The 18,199-nt window shown below is 39.6% G+C and overlaps 1 protein-coding gene across 2 annotated transcripts in view; it reads right to left on the reverse strand.

Annotated features, from left to right (window-relative positions):
* Arhgef38 (Rho guanine nucleotide exchange factor 38) overlaps positions 1-18,199 on the reverse strand; it is a 95,206-nt gene that overhangs the window by 54,304 nt on the left and 22,703 nt on the right. For both annotated transcript variants that reach the window (XM_050165672.1, XM_050164895.1), the window contains exon 2: positions 15,248-15,435. In XM_050165672.1, the coding sequence (XP_050021629.1) occupies positions 15,248-15,435 (188 nt within the window). The remainder of the gene's footprint in view (positions 1-15,247; positions 15,436-18,199) is intronic.

Raw genomic sequence — 18,199 nt, forward strand, 5'->3', positions numbered from 1 at the left:
TCACCATGGAGAACCCTGTGGAGGTGTCATGTGATCCAGACCTCACTTCTAAATTATATCCAAGGGAACTGAAATCAGAACGCCAAACAGAGCACTGCAATGCCACGCTCCTTGTATCATTCACGATAACTAAGAAACACAAACTATCTACATGTCTATCCAATGGATAATCAGATAAAGTTTGCATTTACCCAATGGTATGCCACTGGTCTTTAAAAAAATGATTTTTTTTGTGACAATGCAGGTGAACTTGGGCTAAAATAAATTAGTTAAAACAAATGAATAAATAAATAAAATAAATTAGTGACTAAAATAAATTATTTTCAGCATGAATACTACTTGATTTACTTAGAAAGTATAACAATGTCAAACTTAAAGAATGGAGAGAAAAATTATCCCAGAGGCTAGGAGGGGTTGGGAGTTGCTTGTCAAAATCGTAAAGTTTTCCTTAGAAGAAGCAAGTTCAAGAGATCCATTATTTATCATCTATATTATGATACATTGTTGAGAGTACGTTTTTGGTGTTTTTATCTCACACACACAAAAATATATTGCTGAGGTGATGTAGCCATTTCCTAATGTAAGCGTATATAAAGATGTCATATTTCTAAACCTAAATATATGTGATATTTTGTTTTTCAATTATAAAGTAAAATTTCAAGATGTTGAATTTGCACCAAATGTGTATGATATGTAAATATCATATGTAAATATTATATGTAAATATGTCCAAATATAAAGTTCTCAGTAAAGGAAAATAGATTTATGAAAGTACAATAATTCAAAGATTATAATAACTAAAACATAATTACTTCGTACCCCACAGGAACCTGGCAATCTATTCCTTGATTTTCCTGCTTTTACATCATGGTTCAAGCTCTTTCATGTACTCAAAAATGCCTTGTCCTCACATAACACGCTATCCAGTTAAATCAAATTTGGTAAGGATTATATTTGTCTAGGTATTTTCCCCAATTCTCTGTCCTTTCTTTTGCATTTGAGAGGAGTGGCAAGACCCATAGGTCTTTAGTATTGTCCGATCCTGCTGGAATTCTCCAATCACGTCCCTCGTTTTGCTCTGGTATGCATGCTAGCTAGCTGACCAGTCAATCTGGTATCTCTAAGTGTATGTGCTACAGGCTGAATGTTTCTAATTTTCCCACTTCCCAATTCATATCTTCAAATCTTACATCCAAAATAATTGGATTGGGAGATAAGGTTCTGTGGTGGTTTGACTGAGAAATATCCCTATAGGCTTAGGTATTTGAACATTTGGTCCCCAGTTGGTGCTGGCGGAAGAGGCTACTGGACCCTTAGGAGGCAAAGTTTTACTGAGAAGTACATCACTAGGAGTACACAGGTGCCTAAAGCCTCACCTCCTCTCCAGTTCTCTCTCTGCTCTCTGTTTGTGGGTGGAAGATACAGCATCCTAGCTTCCTACACTGGCATGTTTTCCCTGCCACGATGGACTCATCTTTTGGAATCAAAAGCCAAAATAAATTCTCCTTCTTTTGGCCTTGGGGTTTATTGTGTGTTTTTTGTTTTTAAAAATTCAACATGATAAACTATAGCCTAAGTGCATTCTTTTTGATGTTTTATTTTTATTTAGAGAATTTCATACAATGTATTTTGATCACATTCTTTCTCCTCCCCCAACTCCTCCCAGAGCTTCCCCCACCTCCATACCCACCCAACCCTGTGGTTATGGTCTTTTGTCATAGCAATAAAAAAATAAGTGGTAGAAGATCCTTGTGAGATTTCTCTGTCATTGGGGTGGTGACCCCATGAATGAATTAGTAAGTTTATAAAAGAGACCTGGGAGAAACTCCTATTTTCTTATTATGTAGCATTATAATGTCTAGGAAGGGCTCCATCACCAGGCATTGAATCTACTGGTACCTTAATTCCGGACTTATAAATTTGTGGACTGTGAGAAACAAGCTTCTCTTATTTAAGTCACTGTTTATGGCATTTTGCTATCATAAAGTGATAAAATGTAACCGCCTGTTTCTGCAGTTAACTTTGGTAGAACATTGATGTAGAGAAGGCCGTGTAGTGAGGAAAGTTATACCTAATAACATCATGTTATCCCCTGACTCTATCCTTGCCAAGCAAGAAATCCTTCCCTTGCAAACCCACTGGCTCTGTTTACTTCATCTAGTTTGGATTTTATTTTCTCACATAACCAAATATGTCTAATATAACTTTAATTCTCAGCCAAAAATTATATCCTTAAAGGAAGATTTTATCCTTATTTGTTAGGGTTAATCTTTTTCTTTCATAACTTTATCAGCCTTTCAAAAATTATTTTAATTGTATAACCTTATAGAATAATGCAATAATTTAATACACATATTGCAGTGTATATAGGTCAAATTAAACTAGTTAAAACTTCCATCTCCTTAAAACTTTAAAAAATTGGGTTAACAGGTAACGATTATACTTTCTCACCACTTGGGGCACAATACGATACTGCAATATATGCATGGAATATGTATGAATTAAATTGGACCATAACATTGCCATCTCTTTATAACTTTGCATTGGGAGACTTCAGCCTACACTCTTCTAGTTGCGCTTACAATATACAATACATTCCTGTGAACTCACCTCAGGAACTGCTGTTCCTCTGAAACCAGAATTTGCTAATCTTAATTGCTTATGAGTACCCACTATCCTATGAGCCTTGCTCCCAATCTTCCAGCTTCTAGTAAGCATTTTTTCTACACACAATGCCCTCTATGAGAGGGAATGTGCAGTGTCCACCTAAAAAAGGGGGCATGGAGAACTGGTCACACTGTGACTGATTTATTTCTCCCAACATTCTGTCCCCAATCCCAATCCACTTTCCTGCAAATAAGAGGATGACGTTATTTTTTAATGGAATAAAGCAACTGGATATCTATAAACAGCATTTTCTTGACCTATTTGCTGTGGTTTCAATGTGGATGCCCCTCATAGGTGCCTAAGCTTTCATACTTGGTCCCCAGCTGCTGGGACTGTTTAGCAAATGGAGTTTTGCTGGAGGAAATGGATTAGTGTGGGACGGGTTTTGAAGTTCCATAGCCTGGCGCCACTTCCTGGACACCTGCTTCTCTACTGCAGATCCACACCCTTTCCACCATGCCTTCCCAGATACAACGGCCATCCCTTCCGAAACTATAGGCCAGAACAAACGCACTTACATTGCTTCTTGCCAAATATTTGGCTGCAGCACTGAGAAACGTTAGGTTATACACTGTTGGTCCATTTATGGACATCGGGGTTGATTATAAATCTTAGCTATTGTGCAAAACACAGCGACAAGAGTAGGCACGCAACTGTTATTAGTATCCTTTTCCTTGAACATGTGCCCAGAAGAGAAATTATAGCTCATATGGTAGCTCTAGTTTAATTTCTTGAGGAATCTCATTGTCACTCTTCCGGTGCCGCCCTAATTCACACTGCCACCAACAGTGTATGGGACACACCCCTTTCCTGACTCGATGTTTATCTTCTTTTTGATAATACCATTCTAACTGAGGTGAGGTGTTGGCAAACTGTATTTTTAACTTACATGTCTATCCTCATTAATGGAGCTGGGCATTTCTGTATAAGTTTGTTGACTAACTGAATTTCTTCCTTGAGAAATAGTTATCCATCCTTTGGCCAATTTGAATTGATTTATATTTTTGTTATTGAATCTGTAAAGTTCCTTACATACTCTGCGCCTCAATGTTTTGTCAGATTGGTAAGTTACAGTGATTTTCCTTATTTTATAGGTTTATCTTAACTGCCTTGTTTGTTCCCTTTGCTTGCTCATGACTCTTGAATGTATTATTCTCTGTTTATATTGATGTCCATGCATAAATACATATTTATTACACTTACATATGAGACATATACATAATATATTTATATTGAAGCTCATTACATACATTATAAATGTTAGAGGGTATAATTATTAGCTTTCTGTCTTGCTGTCAAAACTGAGTTTTCTCAATATATTTGCAGTCCTGGGTTATTCTAATGTCCAACTATATTTGATACAGTGCTGCGCGTGCACACAATTGTTCAATCAGTATTTGATCATTTAAATTGAGTTTTTACAATTAAAAGTTACTTTTTGTGGAAGCCTGTAGATATTCTTTTTATCATTCCCTTGGCTCTGAGGAATAAAATAAGCAAATGTCAAAAGTAACTCAAGAAAAACTGAAAATTTAATTTGATTCTTCAAAATATCATATTAAGTGGATATTTTATAATGTCCTACTTAGATCTGGCCACAAGGGCAAACTGTGTTGCTTAGTTTGGCTGCTTGTATTATGTGGGCAATCTACTGACAGAACCAAGTCTCCTCCTTAGTTTACACTTGGCAAGTGTCTGTTTAATAACAAACACTTAAAATGGGCGACTCAGCTTAAATCAAACAAGTCATAAGGAAGAATAGTTAAATATTCTCAGGTTTCATATACACTCCAACCACTAACATTTTTCCCAAAGACTGGAAAATAAATCTGGAAATAAACTCTTGAAACTGTTATTTGCCTAGAAATTGTTCATATGTCTTATAGAAAACTGAGAATGTGTAGACAAAAGAGAGCAAATANNATATGTCTCATCATTCACCCAAAAGTAACCACTGATATTTTAGGTATTTTCTTCAGAACTCTGTGTGTGGGAGTGGCAGGCAGGGTGGCTGCAGGTGTATATCTATTCAAAAGAAGTATATAGCTCAATTAAGCATTGTTAAAACCTTCAAACTTCACATAAACATTGTTTCCTGCCATCAATTACACATTCACATTGTTGAATAGGAAGATTATATGGAAACATTGTGGTCTTCTGGCACAGAAAATTTGTTTAATTACGTAAAGATGTGTTGCTGTTTTACCTTGCCTGCCTAAGATGGGTCTAATAGAAAGCTAAACAACCAATAGCAAGGGAGAAGGTATAGGTAGAATTTCCAGGCAAGAGCAGTAAGTAGGAGGAATTTAGGCTGGGGAAGAAAGAAAAAGAAATGCCAAGGAGACGCCAGAGACCAGCCAGATAGACTTGGAGGAAGCAGAAAAGTTGGACCTACAGAATGGGAAGAAAGGCAGAAAGCCCTGAGGCAAAACACAGGTGAATAGAAACAGGTTAAATTAAGTTAAAAGAGCCAGTGGGACAAGCCTGACTTAAGGCTGAACGTTCATAATGAATAATGTCTCCATTTCTTTATTTGGGAGCTGGTTGGCAAACCAAAGAAGATTCCATCCACGGTCTTCCCTGTCAATTCGCCGTTTTTACCGTTTAAGTAGATCTCCTGGGTCAGTCCTTGTTCATTCCCGTGATTGTTTCCTCCTGCTACAGTTCATAAGTGTAATGGCTGAGTTTAGGTTACTTGCAGGGATTCTGATGAGTTCTGGGGGAGGGGTGGAGAGCTGGCTCAGCAGTTACAAGCATGAGAATCAGAGTTCAGATCCCAGCACACACTTGATAATCTGACTGCCCCTCAAAGGCCTGTAACATCAGCTCCAAGGAGGGTGGAGACAGGAAGATGTTTTGGCCTTGCTAGCTTCCAGACTACCTGAACAACCACAACAGAAAATATGTGAGTCTAGGCTTGGGAAAAAAAAAAAAACCAACCCTTACTCAAAGGGACAGGCTGAGAGTGATAAAGGCAGACACTAAACACCCTTCTGCAGTCAGCACGTGCAGGTGGTGCAACAGCCACACACATATATGCATATGTTTACACATGCAGATCCAAATTTATTAACTAATTAATTGATCTTTTTAAAAACAAGTTTTAGCAAGTAATAAATATCAAGTTTCTTGATGTTCAGTTATTACAACCCTGATCTCAATTTTTATTTTAGGCTTCTAGTTTTATTATCACAATGGTGCCTCTTCAGAGTCCCAGATACATACACATGATGTATACACAATACCTGTAGAACACAAAAGAAAGTAAATCATGTTGCTTTTGAAAAACATGATAGTTGTCGCCAACCAAATGCTTCTGGAATCTAATCCTAGAAGAGCTTTAGTGCTTCTATTTGGAGCAGTTTGGCAAAAAAATTGTAGAGTCCAACTTGGATTTTTTTCCACTTATCTAGCCATTACTCTTGCTATTCAACGGGGGTGTCATTTAACTTGGCCTAACAGATCTTTGGTCCCATGCCCTTCCTAAAGAAGTTCCAGGTGAGTCCTGGATGCACGCATGCGCTAGCACATTCTGAGATTACCTCAGAAACTCTTAAATTCCCATGATGGTTCAGTAGAAATAAGGGTACTGGGAGAGGAACAGAGCAGGAGATACATGAAATACAGAGGTGCGAAGGAGAGCCCCGGGGGGACATTCCAAGTTGACAGAACTAGCTCTTGGGAGGAAGAAATGGAGGAGGGGATGCTCCCAAAACAGATATCACAGTGAGAGGAAACGAGGATATTGGCATGAAGCCCTGGCAAGCGCTGTGCTTGGATGATTCTCTAATTACTGTGGCATTTACTTAGACAGTTGGCTACTAGATTACAAAGCCTTTCGGGGTAAACTGGTCATTATTTTATCAGGTTTCTCAAAACCGCCGATTTGTATGTGTGAAATTTCTTGCAGAGAAACTAGATTCTAAGCGGCTAATTGAGTCATCCCATCAGCTGAGTCAATATCACAGCGAGACGGCAAGCCTTTAAACAGGTCCTGTAGCTAAGCCGCCAAATTACCCAATGACCGCTGGATGTAGTCTGGGACAGACGCTCACAATTGGACAGACCGACATAGCGCAGAAAAGAGGAAGGTCTGGGCAGGGGGATCTCAGTGAAGGAGGAAGGATGGAGCCAAAGAGGCGACGAAAGACCAGATCAAGGACTTGTCAGGCTTGAAGAGTCCTGAGTGAAGAAGCCCACTCTAGATTTTTTTTTGATTAATAACGGAAAATTAAAGTGCTTGCAGTGATCTTCTTGGGGTGGGGGTTGGCTGAGTGGCTGGAAGAATGGAGCTGCCATTTTGCTGAGATGAAATAGCCTACAAGGCCAGTGTGTGCTTCTGTAAGTGACCAATGGAAACTGGGCAATTCACAAAGAATTGTAACTGGAGACGGAAGACATGTTCAAAGGAAAATATTACTGAGCACTTTGAAACTGGGATGCTTTCTAGTCACCAAGTAGGGATTTATGCTACCCCAAGTAGGGGTCAGATACATAGAACAGGACGTCAGGTCAATGTCAGGGCTGAGGTTTGCCATTCATCAGAACATAGCTGGGATTTATAGCCATGGAAGCTGATCAGATGCTCCACAGCTGGTTATAGACTAAGAAAACCAAATCTGAGCCCTGGACTACACTAGCGTTGGGAGGGGAGATCAAACCACAGAGGTGGGGGCAGCAGCAGTCCGGGGTTTCTGCTGAATGCAGCAGATAGGTCAGGGAAGCAAGCACCTCCTCCGCTAATGTCTAAAGCCATTGCTTGGTGCGTAGCTAATTAGCATAGCTAACCATGAACTGCCTTCTGTCACCATCATTGCTAATGTCATCTTGAAATAGGCTGATAATTGCTCTTTGCGCATCTATCTGCTCAAGAGGCATTTTCTTGACCTCTTGCACATTCTTCTAGGGCAGGATCATGGCATGCATTCACATGGTGTCCAGGCAGAGTGCAGCAGCAGGCGTTAGGCGAACTAGGGTCTTGACAAACATTAGTCGCCTTGTTTGTATGAATCACATTCTCCACTAACTAGAGCCCAGTAAATCCGTCTGAGAGGGAGGTATCTCTTCTCTGAACTCCAGCTGCACCTAGCAATCACTGTCTTGCTTTACAACTTCTCCTAACTGTACGAAACCTATCACCTCTAATGACTGGTTCTAAGGGAACTCTTTAGTAATAGGAACTGAATTTCATATGACTTTGCATACTTCCACTACCTGAAAATCACGGACTCATTGGTTTGTGAAGTCATCAACCTCGTTTGTGCCTAAAGTGCAGAATGAAGTTATTACTCATAAAAACTTATTTTTTTCCAGTCTTTTTTTCCTTACTGACCCCCCTGCTATTTCTGTTTGTTTGTTTTTTTTTTTTTGTACTAGAAATTCAACTCGGGACTTTATGCCTAGCAAATACGCTACCATTGAGGTACATCCATTACTACTACTATTATTATAAATAATTTGAGACAGGATCTCACTATTTTGCCAATGTTCGACTTGAACTCATTATGTAGCTGGGCAAGTCTTAGCCTTGCAATACTCCTGACTCAGCGGGTTACAGATGCGTGCCACCGTGCCGAGGTTACAATTCTTACCCTTAACTGAACATTAGAAGTTACCTTGTCCTAGTCCAGTGTTACTCTTTGGGGGTTTAAGATTTACAGTTCTTGTACTGATACACATGTCTACATTGATCTACATCCAAGAAAAACTGGCCACAAGTTCACAAGCTTTTGCATTCATGATGTTTATATGCTCATTATCATAATCGTGGCTGGGGGAATTTCACTGCTTGCTCTTCGCAAATAAAAGCAATTAATATGGTTGTGTGTGTGTGTATCTCAGCCCTAGGAGGTGATGTAATAAGTACAGGGTCAGCCACCTTCTCAGGCTGAATGGGTTATTCCTGGGTTTTAAAGCAGATCTGTATATCACACCTCTGATATCCAGTTCGGAGCATTCCAATATTCACATGGGATTGGGAAATTTGTTTAGTTATCTTTTTATTGACCCAGTGGCTTCTGACAGAACTATAGATTAGAAAAATTAGATAAAACTATAGTCACCCTCAACATAGCTTTGAGGAAGTTTATAAACATAACAGCAGGAGAAAGGTCTCCGTCAAAACCCAGCAAGGCTGGGATTAAAAAAAAAATCCTTTCCTTTGTGCAAGTAGGGATCCTGAACAAGCAAAGATAAGGGAGTCCCCTCCAGGAAAAGAAGCTGCATCCACTGGAACTGGGTGCGTCACTTTCATCCTCAACAAATTCTGAATCCAATACAACAGCGAACTATGTGTCTTCCAGGATGGCAAGACTGAAGTGTCCCTCCTGGGGAAACAGGAAAAGACAGGAAGCCTGTGGCTAAGTGTCGGTGTTTGAGAGAGGCAGGTTGGATATGAGCACTAATGGATTCCCTTTCTGGAGTTTTAAATTGCGTATCACACAACTGTGACTTTTTTTTTTTTTAAAAAAAAACTCTTTGTATTTATTTTAAACTGGTATGTAAGCATGTCGGCGTGTGTGTGTGTGTGTGTGTGTGTGTGTGTGTGTGTGCATTCAGCTTGTGTGGAGTTCAGAGGACAACTTCGAGTGTTCATCCTCACCATTCACGGGGTTCTGAGTTGCATACATACAGCTGTCGCTTGAGCTTCCAGGGAGTTGCCTGTCTTGCCTCTTGTCTCTCTTAGTGCCGTTGGAATTTCAGAGGTGTGCTACTAAGTACAGCTTTATACGGTTCTGTGACTCCAAATCCAGGTTTTCACTTGCACGACAAGTGATTTGTGCTTACAGTTTTCTTTCCAGTCCATAACTTGTCTTCAACAAACGGGAACTTCACTTATCCATAAGATTTTAGGAATAAAAAGATTGCACAGCAGTTAAGAGGCCTGGTTGCTCTTTCAGATGGCTCAGGTTCGATTCCCAGCATCCATGTGATGACTCACAATTATCTGTAATGCTAGTCCCAAAAGGGTGTGGTGCCTTCTTCTACCCTCCAAGGGCACCAGGCCTGCCATAGTGCAGACATACAGGCAGGAAAAACACCCACACACATAAAATAAATAATAATAATACAATTTAAAAATAGAATAAAGCTTTAGAAAAGTAAGGAAGACTTTCCGGAATCCATGAAGTCTCTCTACTTCCTTTCTATCTCCCTCTCTCTCTGTCTCTCTGTCTGTCTGTCTGTCTCTCTCTCTGTGTCTCTCTCTCTTTCTGACAGGGTCTGGGTATCCCAGGCTGACTTTGAACTGTCTGCTGATGTAGCCAAGGAGGACCTTAAACTTCAGATCCACCTATTCCTATATTTTGAGTGCTAAAGTAACAGGTGTGTGCCACCACACCCGGTTTTCCCCTGGTGTTTTGGTTTCCTCATTGTTTGGGTTTCACAATAGGACTTCAAGAATATGGCTTTATCATAGAGGGTTATTGCCTAGATTATGTGATAAGTATTGGATTTCACACAGACGAGTTGGCTAAGTCTTAGCTTTAAAAAACAGTGGAACAAACAAACAAAAAGGAAGCTCTAACGTGGCCATAAAAATTACAGGGTTCATCATTGTGATGTCATATTACTAACCATGAAAATCATTATTTCTAAAAAATTAAGGAATATTTGTACCAATATTTAAAGGAAACGTCCAGCAAGAATATGACATTTAAAGTCAGCATAGTTGCTCAAAAGGTATGACATGAAACAGAATCAGAAACTCAAGCGTATTTCTTTTGAACCATCACTCCATTAACTTAGTTATAGAGAGTTTACATTATTTTTATTTTCCTCAGATTTCTACTTAATGTAATACTCCATATTCATATCTTTTCTGGTCTCTTGCTTCCTGGGCCTACTTTATTTTTGTGTAACTATTCTGGCTTTGATCTCTGTGTTCACTAAAGTCTATGAGGTTTTGTGACGAAGGAGATTGGCCTCAGGAATAACTGAACTTAAAAAAAAAGAAGATTGAAGAGGAGGTGGAAGTGACAGGAGGCTGACCTTTTCCTGATGCAGACAGATTTCTGGGGTATTGAGAGAGATCCAATGAGAGATTATTATACACTATAATCTTCTAATGTGTATCTGTATGCCTAATAACTCATTTCAATATCACCAAAATCACAATAAAATAATCAGAAAATTTGAAATAATGAACAAGGTAAAAGATAAAAAAATCTTATCCTTTCATATAAAAGAACACACACATTTAAAAGAATGACTTAGGATGAATGAAAGTGAGGGAGACAGTGAAAATAAGAGCATAGATTTTAATCAAGCTTTTCGTTCAGAAATAATTGCAGGATCTCATCAGCCTTTTCTTGGTTTCCCTTAGTGGCAATGCTTAGCAAAACTACAGTTCTAGAGCACTGGATTTTTCTGAGATGGGATAGGATATGTTCTGAGCGAAATGTAATGACTGAACAATTTAGACACGTCTGAAATACTCAACCAAATCATTCCACTTAGTTCAGAGTGATGTCACGGAAGAAATGGGATGTTAGAAAAAAAAAACTTGCTGTAAGATTGAAGTTCTAATCATTCGGCCAAAACGGACTGTTTAAGATCTAGAATACAACTTGAAAGTTTTGGAACAGTGATGTATATTGTAGTTGGGCATCAGAAAAAAGAAAAATCTCATCGATGCCTTTTAAAACAAAATAAGTAGAGTCTTTTGACAGACAACAACTAAAAAAGACAATTTGGACAAGGATTTTTTTTCCAAACATTGGCTCACATATAGTATCTCTTTTGATTAAAGAGATTGAATTTTAGCCAACAGCTTTGTGAAGCCTAACTACCTGTCTTCCTTCTGTGTCACCCAGCTAACTGGGAAAGAGGAATAGGTTTGATCACTACTAGATAAAATATTTCCGCTTGTTCTTTAATCCTATGTTTTAGCAAGCTGTCATAATAGTAATTTTGTCTTTGGTTCCACAACAACAGCGAGACTGCGTTCTGTTCCAAACTCTGAATTTTTGTTATGAGTAGTGAGCTGAGCAGCTGGGCTAGGGAGAGAGGTAGGGGAGGGACCAGGAAGAACTAAGGGTGATTTAGATAGGCATCTAAGCAGGCACTCTGAAACCACACACCAAGCAAACAGTTCACCAGCTCGGCCATGTGACTGCAGTGCATGGTAGCACTTCGGCCACTCATGTGGAAAGAGCCAGGAGCCAAGCACATAGTTACAACCGGGCATTGAGGGGTTATGACAGGCATCAGAGATGCCTGGGCCAGTGGCAAGGCTTGGAAGAGGCAGCAAGAGTGGAATGCTTAGAGATTTTCTGTATTGAAGCTCTTAGTATCCTTCATAGGGGCCACAACTGTTTACTGTGGTAAGGACAAATCCATTAAAAGTCACAGCCATCTCAAAGGGCTATAAAAGCCTTCACTGAGCTAAAACATAACAAGTGTAGGTTAGAATTCACAGGAAATCAACTGGACCGTGTCCATCCTTTTAATATGCAAACTTCCATGGTCCTGTATTTAGATGCGTTTTCATTACTACATGCATTTGTATTTCCCTCCTGCTTTTCTCCTTTTAGAGATAACTTGATCTACACCTGGCTTTCACAGAGTTGATGAGTTCTTCTCATACGTAATCATCCCTGTCAGGGAACAACAACTTCACTCGGCAGAGGCAGGAAGCCGAGTTTTCTGGGTCCTATAGGTCTTTTCCTCCATTGCCCTTAGCGAGAGGACCAAGTAGAGCTGCCCATCTTACTTCCTCTTCCATGTTCCCCTGTCACAGGCTGCTGCTGTTCAGTTTGGACCTTGGGGGACACGCAGGGTAGGACATTGATATATTGTGTAACATGTCACATAGAATAACTACCCCACCTAGACTCTGCCATTGGGACCATTTGAAACGACTGCCAACCTAAGTATTTCAACACCATCCTAAATTGGGATCTGAGTTTAAAAAACATGAACATGATTTCTTCAAAATTAAAATTGCTTGCTAATTATGAAGAATCATTTTCCCCATTCAATATTTGTTGTTTAAGATAGGGCTAATATGAATATATTCTGCACAGGGAAAAGGTTCCAACTGGTATCCACACTACAAATTCAAACTTCAAAAATCATTTGAAAATGTTTGTGCTTAGATAATAAATTAAAATATATACCATATTTCTCTCTGAGCAACAAAAATATGAATGAGTTATTGTAAACTCATTTTCTTTTCTTTTATACTTTGTGTGTGTGTATGCATGTGTATGTGTTCATGTGGGCACGTGCATGAGTATGTACACATGTAGTCACCTGGGTGAGCAGGTGTGGAGGTCAGAGGTTGATGTTGGGTATCTTTATTGATTTTTGAAATGGGTTTTCCCACTGTGTCTGGAACCCACAGAGTGGCTACAATGCCTGGCCACTTACTTCTCCAAGTACCTTCCTTGCCGCTTGCGCCACAGCTGGGGTGAGAGGTGAGGTCTGTTTGACTACCGTCTTCATGGTTGCATGCCAAGCGCTTTACCAACTGAGTCATCTCCTCAGCCCCCTCTCCTAATATTTTTCAAATGAATTTTATTGACCAACTTGTTGCCACATAGTATGCAGAACTGAACAAAAGACTCTGAAGAGCGTGGGCCAACATGAAATTACAGATTATTTCTCTTGTCACTTTCCAGGAAAGATACTATTTCAAGCATAAGACACATAATTAGACCACCTGTCAGCAAAGGCAAGGGGAATACATATAGCCTTGGGAGGGTAGAAATAAACTGGACCTGGCGTTCCTCTAGAGCAGTGGTTCTCAACCCTTCCGATGCTGCAACCCTTTAATACAGTTTCTTATGTCATGGTGACCCTAACCATGAAGTTATTTTTATTGCTGCCGCATAACTGTAATTTTGATAGTTATGAATCATAATGTAAACATCTGTGTTTTTAGATGGTCTTATGCAAGTCCTGTGAATGGGTCATTTGACCCCAAAGGGGTTGTGACCCACAGGTGGAGAACTGCCATTCTAGGAAAGGACGTTGAATAGCTGAAGGATGGCATTAGGCCCCGTGAAGTCTATGATATTTTTGTAATATGTGAGTATTAGAAATTGAAGACTAAATAGAAATGAAAATAAAGATGTGCACTCAAATTCCCCAATTTTTTGCCCAGCTTTTGTCCTTTCCTTATACACAGACCACGAGCCCATTGTTAGCTTGGCTTGCTCTGGTTTGATTTAGTTTGATTTGCTGCCAAGAACCATAGAGGCTCTTCTCTTGTTGAGATAATAAACAGGCCTGTTTTCCCATTTCTACAGCGAATGTTGTGGGTACTTTTCCTTCTTGACAACCTATGCCAATGCTGCTTAGGGAGATGTTGCCTGGTCTCAGGTCGGTGAAGACCTGTCAATCAAGAGGTAGATCTCCTCACTCATTGTGCACTACTCATGGAGTTAAACTTGATAATGCTAACCTTGGGTGGGCAGAGATAGGAAATCCCCTGAGCACACTAAGACTCACCTAAGGGTAAGACCATCTCAATAAATGAATGGGAAGCAACTGAGGGAGACTCTGGGCTTCCACACACGCTAGTACTACTCACAAACATGTGTCCTCAATGCACGTGAACACGAACACACACACACACAGACGTGCGCGCGCGATAGAAGGGCAACACCTATTGTGATTCTGAGGGTATATATATTAGTGGAGGTGGGAAAATAACAATTGTTATTAGTACAAGTGACCAGTAATAGTTTTATAATTGTGAGTACATACCAGGAAACTAAATCCTGAACCAAATGCACAAACATGGTAAAAAAAAAAAACAACAAAGCAAAACAACAACAACAACAACAAAACTCTAATTCTTAAACAAAGCTATACGGCAAAAGACAAACTAAGAAAGTTATTCACAATGTGTAGGAAGGAAAAAGAATATTCAGAAAGGTGTTATAAAATACTGAGGAAATATATAAATAATAATTTTAAAAAGCTAAGAATGTAAGAATGTGAAAGGGGACTAAATTATAAAGACTAGGAAATATATAAGAAGATGTTTTCTCAGGAGAAATGATACAGAGGAAAGACCGCCCAACCAGTAGGAATGAAAATCAGGACTATTGTACATTTGTGTAGGTCCACCCCTACCAAAGAGAAAAAGTTTGCTAACATTCAGGATAATTTTTATGCTGAATTTTACTTAGCCATGTAGTTGTAAGTTCAATTGAGCTTTGGAGTGGCAGAGGTGGGGCTTACATCCACTTTCTCTTTTGAATCTATGATAATCAGTGAATTAGATGACTTGTACTCAAGACTGCTGAAGGCCTATTTCCCAAATTTGTTACCCATTTCAGAGAAATCCCAAGGAAGAACACAGAAAATTCATGGTGGAAAAAAAATAACTGAATTACTTTCTCATCGAGCTTGTGACTACCGTTCCCTCTGGTAAACAGGGAGGCAGCACTCCTCCTCTCGATATCAGAATTAGGACTTCTTCTCTGAATTTAGGACTAGAAACCCCTGAGAAAGATATATCTGCCACCCCACTGACACTGGGTCCTTGGACTTCATAGTGCTGCTGTACCTGTTTAGAATCTGAGAGGAAATGCTAGGGAAAGAAGAGCAATCTCAATCTTGTGTTCACCTGTTTGTTTCTCAGCGGCTGGACCACTTCTCTGACACACAGCTCCAGATCCGTGACGTAATCCCTCTCAGTCTGTATCAGCTCCCTGATGATTTTGGCCCGCTTTGCCATCATCTTTCTCAGCTGTTGCTCTTCCTCAGGGGTGGGGGTCTCAGTGGAGGAGCGCTCAGTCTGTGGAGTCATCTTTTCTGTGAAACAATAACACGTTCAGGTGAGATGCTCTGCCGTGGTCTGTTTTCCTCCAAAACATACAATGCAGGGTTGTTGTTAGCCAGGCAAAAGGCGTAGGGATCTTCACAGTGGGTCCTGGGAAGTCCTATGTTAGTTCCTCACTAGATAAGGATTCTATAAGCAAGGCGAAGCCGAGTGAGAACTACTACTACAATATGTCATGAAATGGAATTCAAAAGCCATGGCTTCTGACACGTCCTGTTGATGGAATCTCAGTCTACAAAGTTGACCCTCCGTTAACTTTGGATGTATAAAAACTCAATTCGGAACTTCCGAACATGCCTGCTTTTGAAAACAAGGAACATTTTAATTAGGAAGCAAACTGCCTCCCAGTTCTGTTTGTCCCTATTACTAAAAAACAATCACCTAGCAGGTAATAATCAGTGGAATGAAAACCAACCAAATGTGATTGGGTTTTTCCTTTTCATTCATCATCAGAACGCATGAACAGTGAGACAGCGGGGGATTAAAAAAAATTTCAACTAAGTATTCTAAAGAATTATTTTTGCTATTGTGTAAATGTTGTTACTTCTTAATTACTGAACCATCCTTACTGTCTTTTCTTTGTTGACTTTGCTTTGTTTTTAAGTTACAGAATCGAGAGGTTGAAATAAATTGTAGGTCACATATGCAGCCAAGCATCTGCTTGGGATATTAAGGTTAGAAAGTAAAGATCATTAGGAAAACCTCATAGCAATGCAAAACCCTGGAAGCTACGAACTCACTGTTCACCATAAGTTCAGACCGGGGACCTAAAACAAGGGAAGTCATAGACATCAGGGCTCACTCTCCCTGCCGTGTGTGTGTGTGTGTGTGTGTGTGTGTGTGTGAGAGAGAGAGAGAGAGAGAGAGAGAGAGAGAGAGAGAGAGATTAAAGCTTAACTTTCATGCTAGTCTCTGCAGTTGTAGACATAATTTTATTTCATTTAAGGTTAATATTCTTGTAATTGACATGTTAGAAATCTTCAGTGTTGATTCAAACAAGCTTTGCAAAAAGATCTTGAATCCTCTGTATGGAAAATAAAAGGTACGAGCCACAATATATGCAAGAGGTAAAGAGAATTCTTCACCTGGCTGCTCGAAGGTAATGGACTCGGAGGAGGGCTCAGGGGAGGAACCAATGGTTTGTTCTGAAGAGGCTTGCCCGAGAAGGTGAGTGGACACTTTAAAAAGCAAAGAGCCTTCTCTTCCTGCTGGACTAACTCCAGCAATTTAGAAAAGCACATAACCAAACATTTGTGGAGAACGCTGAAAAGGAAACTCCAACATCAGATCGTACTAGAGCAGGCATCAATTTTTCTGTCATTAGGGAAGACCACGGCTAGGAAAAGTGACATAAAACCATGCGGTTTTTACAGGCTTAGGCCATTCCATGCTAAATATAAAATAAAATCTTCCGGAGTTGTATCAGAAGATAGAATCTATATAATGAGAATGAATGTTGGATGTGAGAGTTCTGCAGGCTTCATATTTTATCTGTTTTGGGAATTTGGGGTATACTGTTTGTCAGTACTGTTCTTAGTAGACAGTGGCATAATCCTGTATTTCAGAGCCCCCAAATAAAAGTAAAAGTGATATCCCATGCCATTACTGTTATTTCTGTGTGAAATAAAGGATGAAGGTCCTTTTGTGAGGGGAGACACAACAGTGAGTAGCCATGCACCCAGATATGGAGAACCTTCAAGGGTTTTTATTGCTTTGAGGTTAGGTTGGCCTTGAATTCTCTAGGCAGCTGAGAACAACTTTAGATTTTTGGTCCTCTGGCTTCTGTCTCCCATGTACTGGGATTATAATTATATGCCCAATTTTGAAATTTGTGCAGCACTAGGGATCAAACCCAGGGGTTGTACATGATAAACAAGCATTCTAATGACAGTTGGAGTAGCAATGGCAACAAAGATAGGGAAAGAGATTTTAAGGTTTTTTAAAAATATTGTATATACATTTAAAGTATACAACATGAATCACATATATAGGGAAATGACTTGGTGGGGGCTGTGAGATAGCACATAGAGACACTGACAACATGTAAGGAGCCTCTACTTTAGGGATATATGAAGTTGAGCACAGAAATTCATGCCTAAACCAGAGAGCTCACAACCAACTCTAACCCTAACCCTGAGTCCAATTACTTAATATTGTCTTGAAAACTAAACAAACATACTTTACAAAATTAATCGAAGAATGTAACAAGGACCTTTATCTATCTTTGTCAAGGAAATGCCCCTACCACATGTCCCTAGATTCCTTCCAGTTGTAAATTCCAGTCCTCAATTCCACGTCAACTTCTTCCCCACGTGTTCCAGTTGCTGTTCTTCAAAACATACGACAACCTTTTTTTTTTTAAAAAAAATTAAAAATGACATAGTTTTTTTCTAGTTCTATTAGCATCTTGGCCACAACTGTGGACCCTGGGTGCCAATTAGGTTGCTATAAGATGTTGGTCAAGATATTCAATTTCAAAGGTGTTTTTCAGGAGCAAAAACTTCTCATAGAACTTGGAGTTGAGCAACCTTCTAGATGTCTTTGTTTGTTCTTCTGACTCAAGTTTATTACAGGAACAAAGACTCAACTCGCATCCTTTTATGGTCAGACCTCCAAACATTTTGACGTTTGCTTGCATTCTTAAACTAACAACCTCTCCACGATGCGTTGGGGATACCAAGTTTTGTTTTAACAAGCCCCTTCACGCCTTTGAAAACGTTTTGTATACTTGATTTA

The sequence above is a fragment of the Alexandromys fortis genome, unplaced genomic scaffold (assembly GCF_014885135.2).
Source record: "Alexandromys fortis isolate MF-2015 unplaced genomic scaffold, M_Fortis_MF-2015_v1.1 scaffold_19, whole genome shotgun sequence".
In the NCBI taxonomy this organism is placed as follows: Eukaryota; Metazoa; Chordata; class Mammalia; order Rodentia; family Cricetidae; genus Alexandromys; species Alexandromys fortis.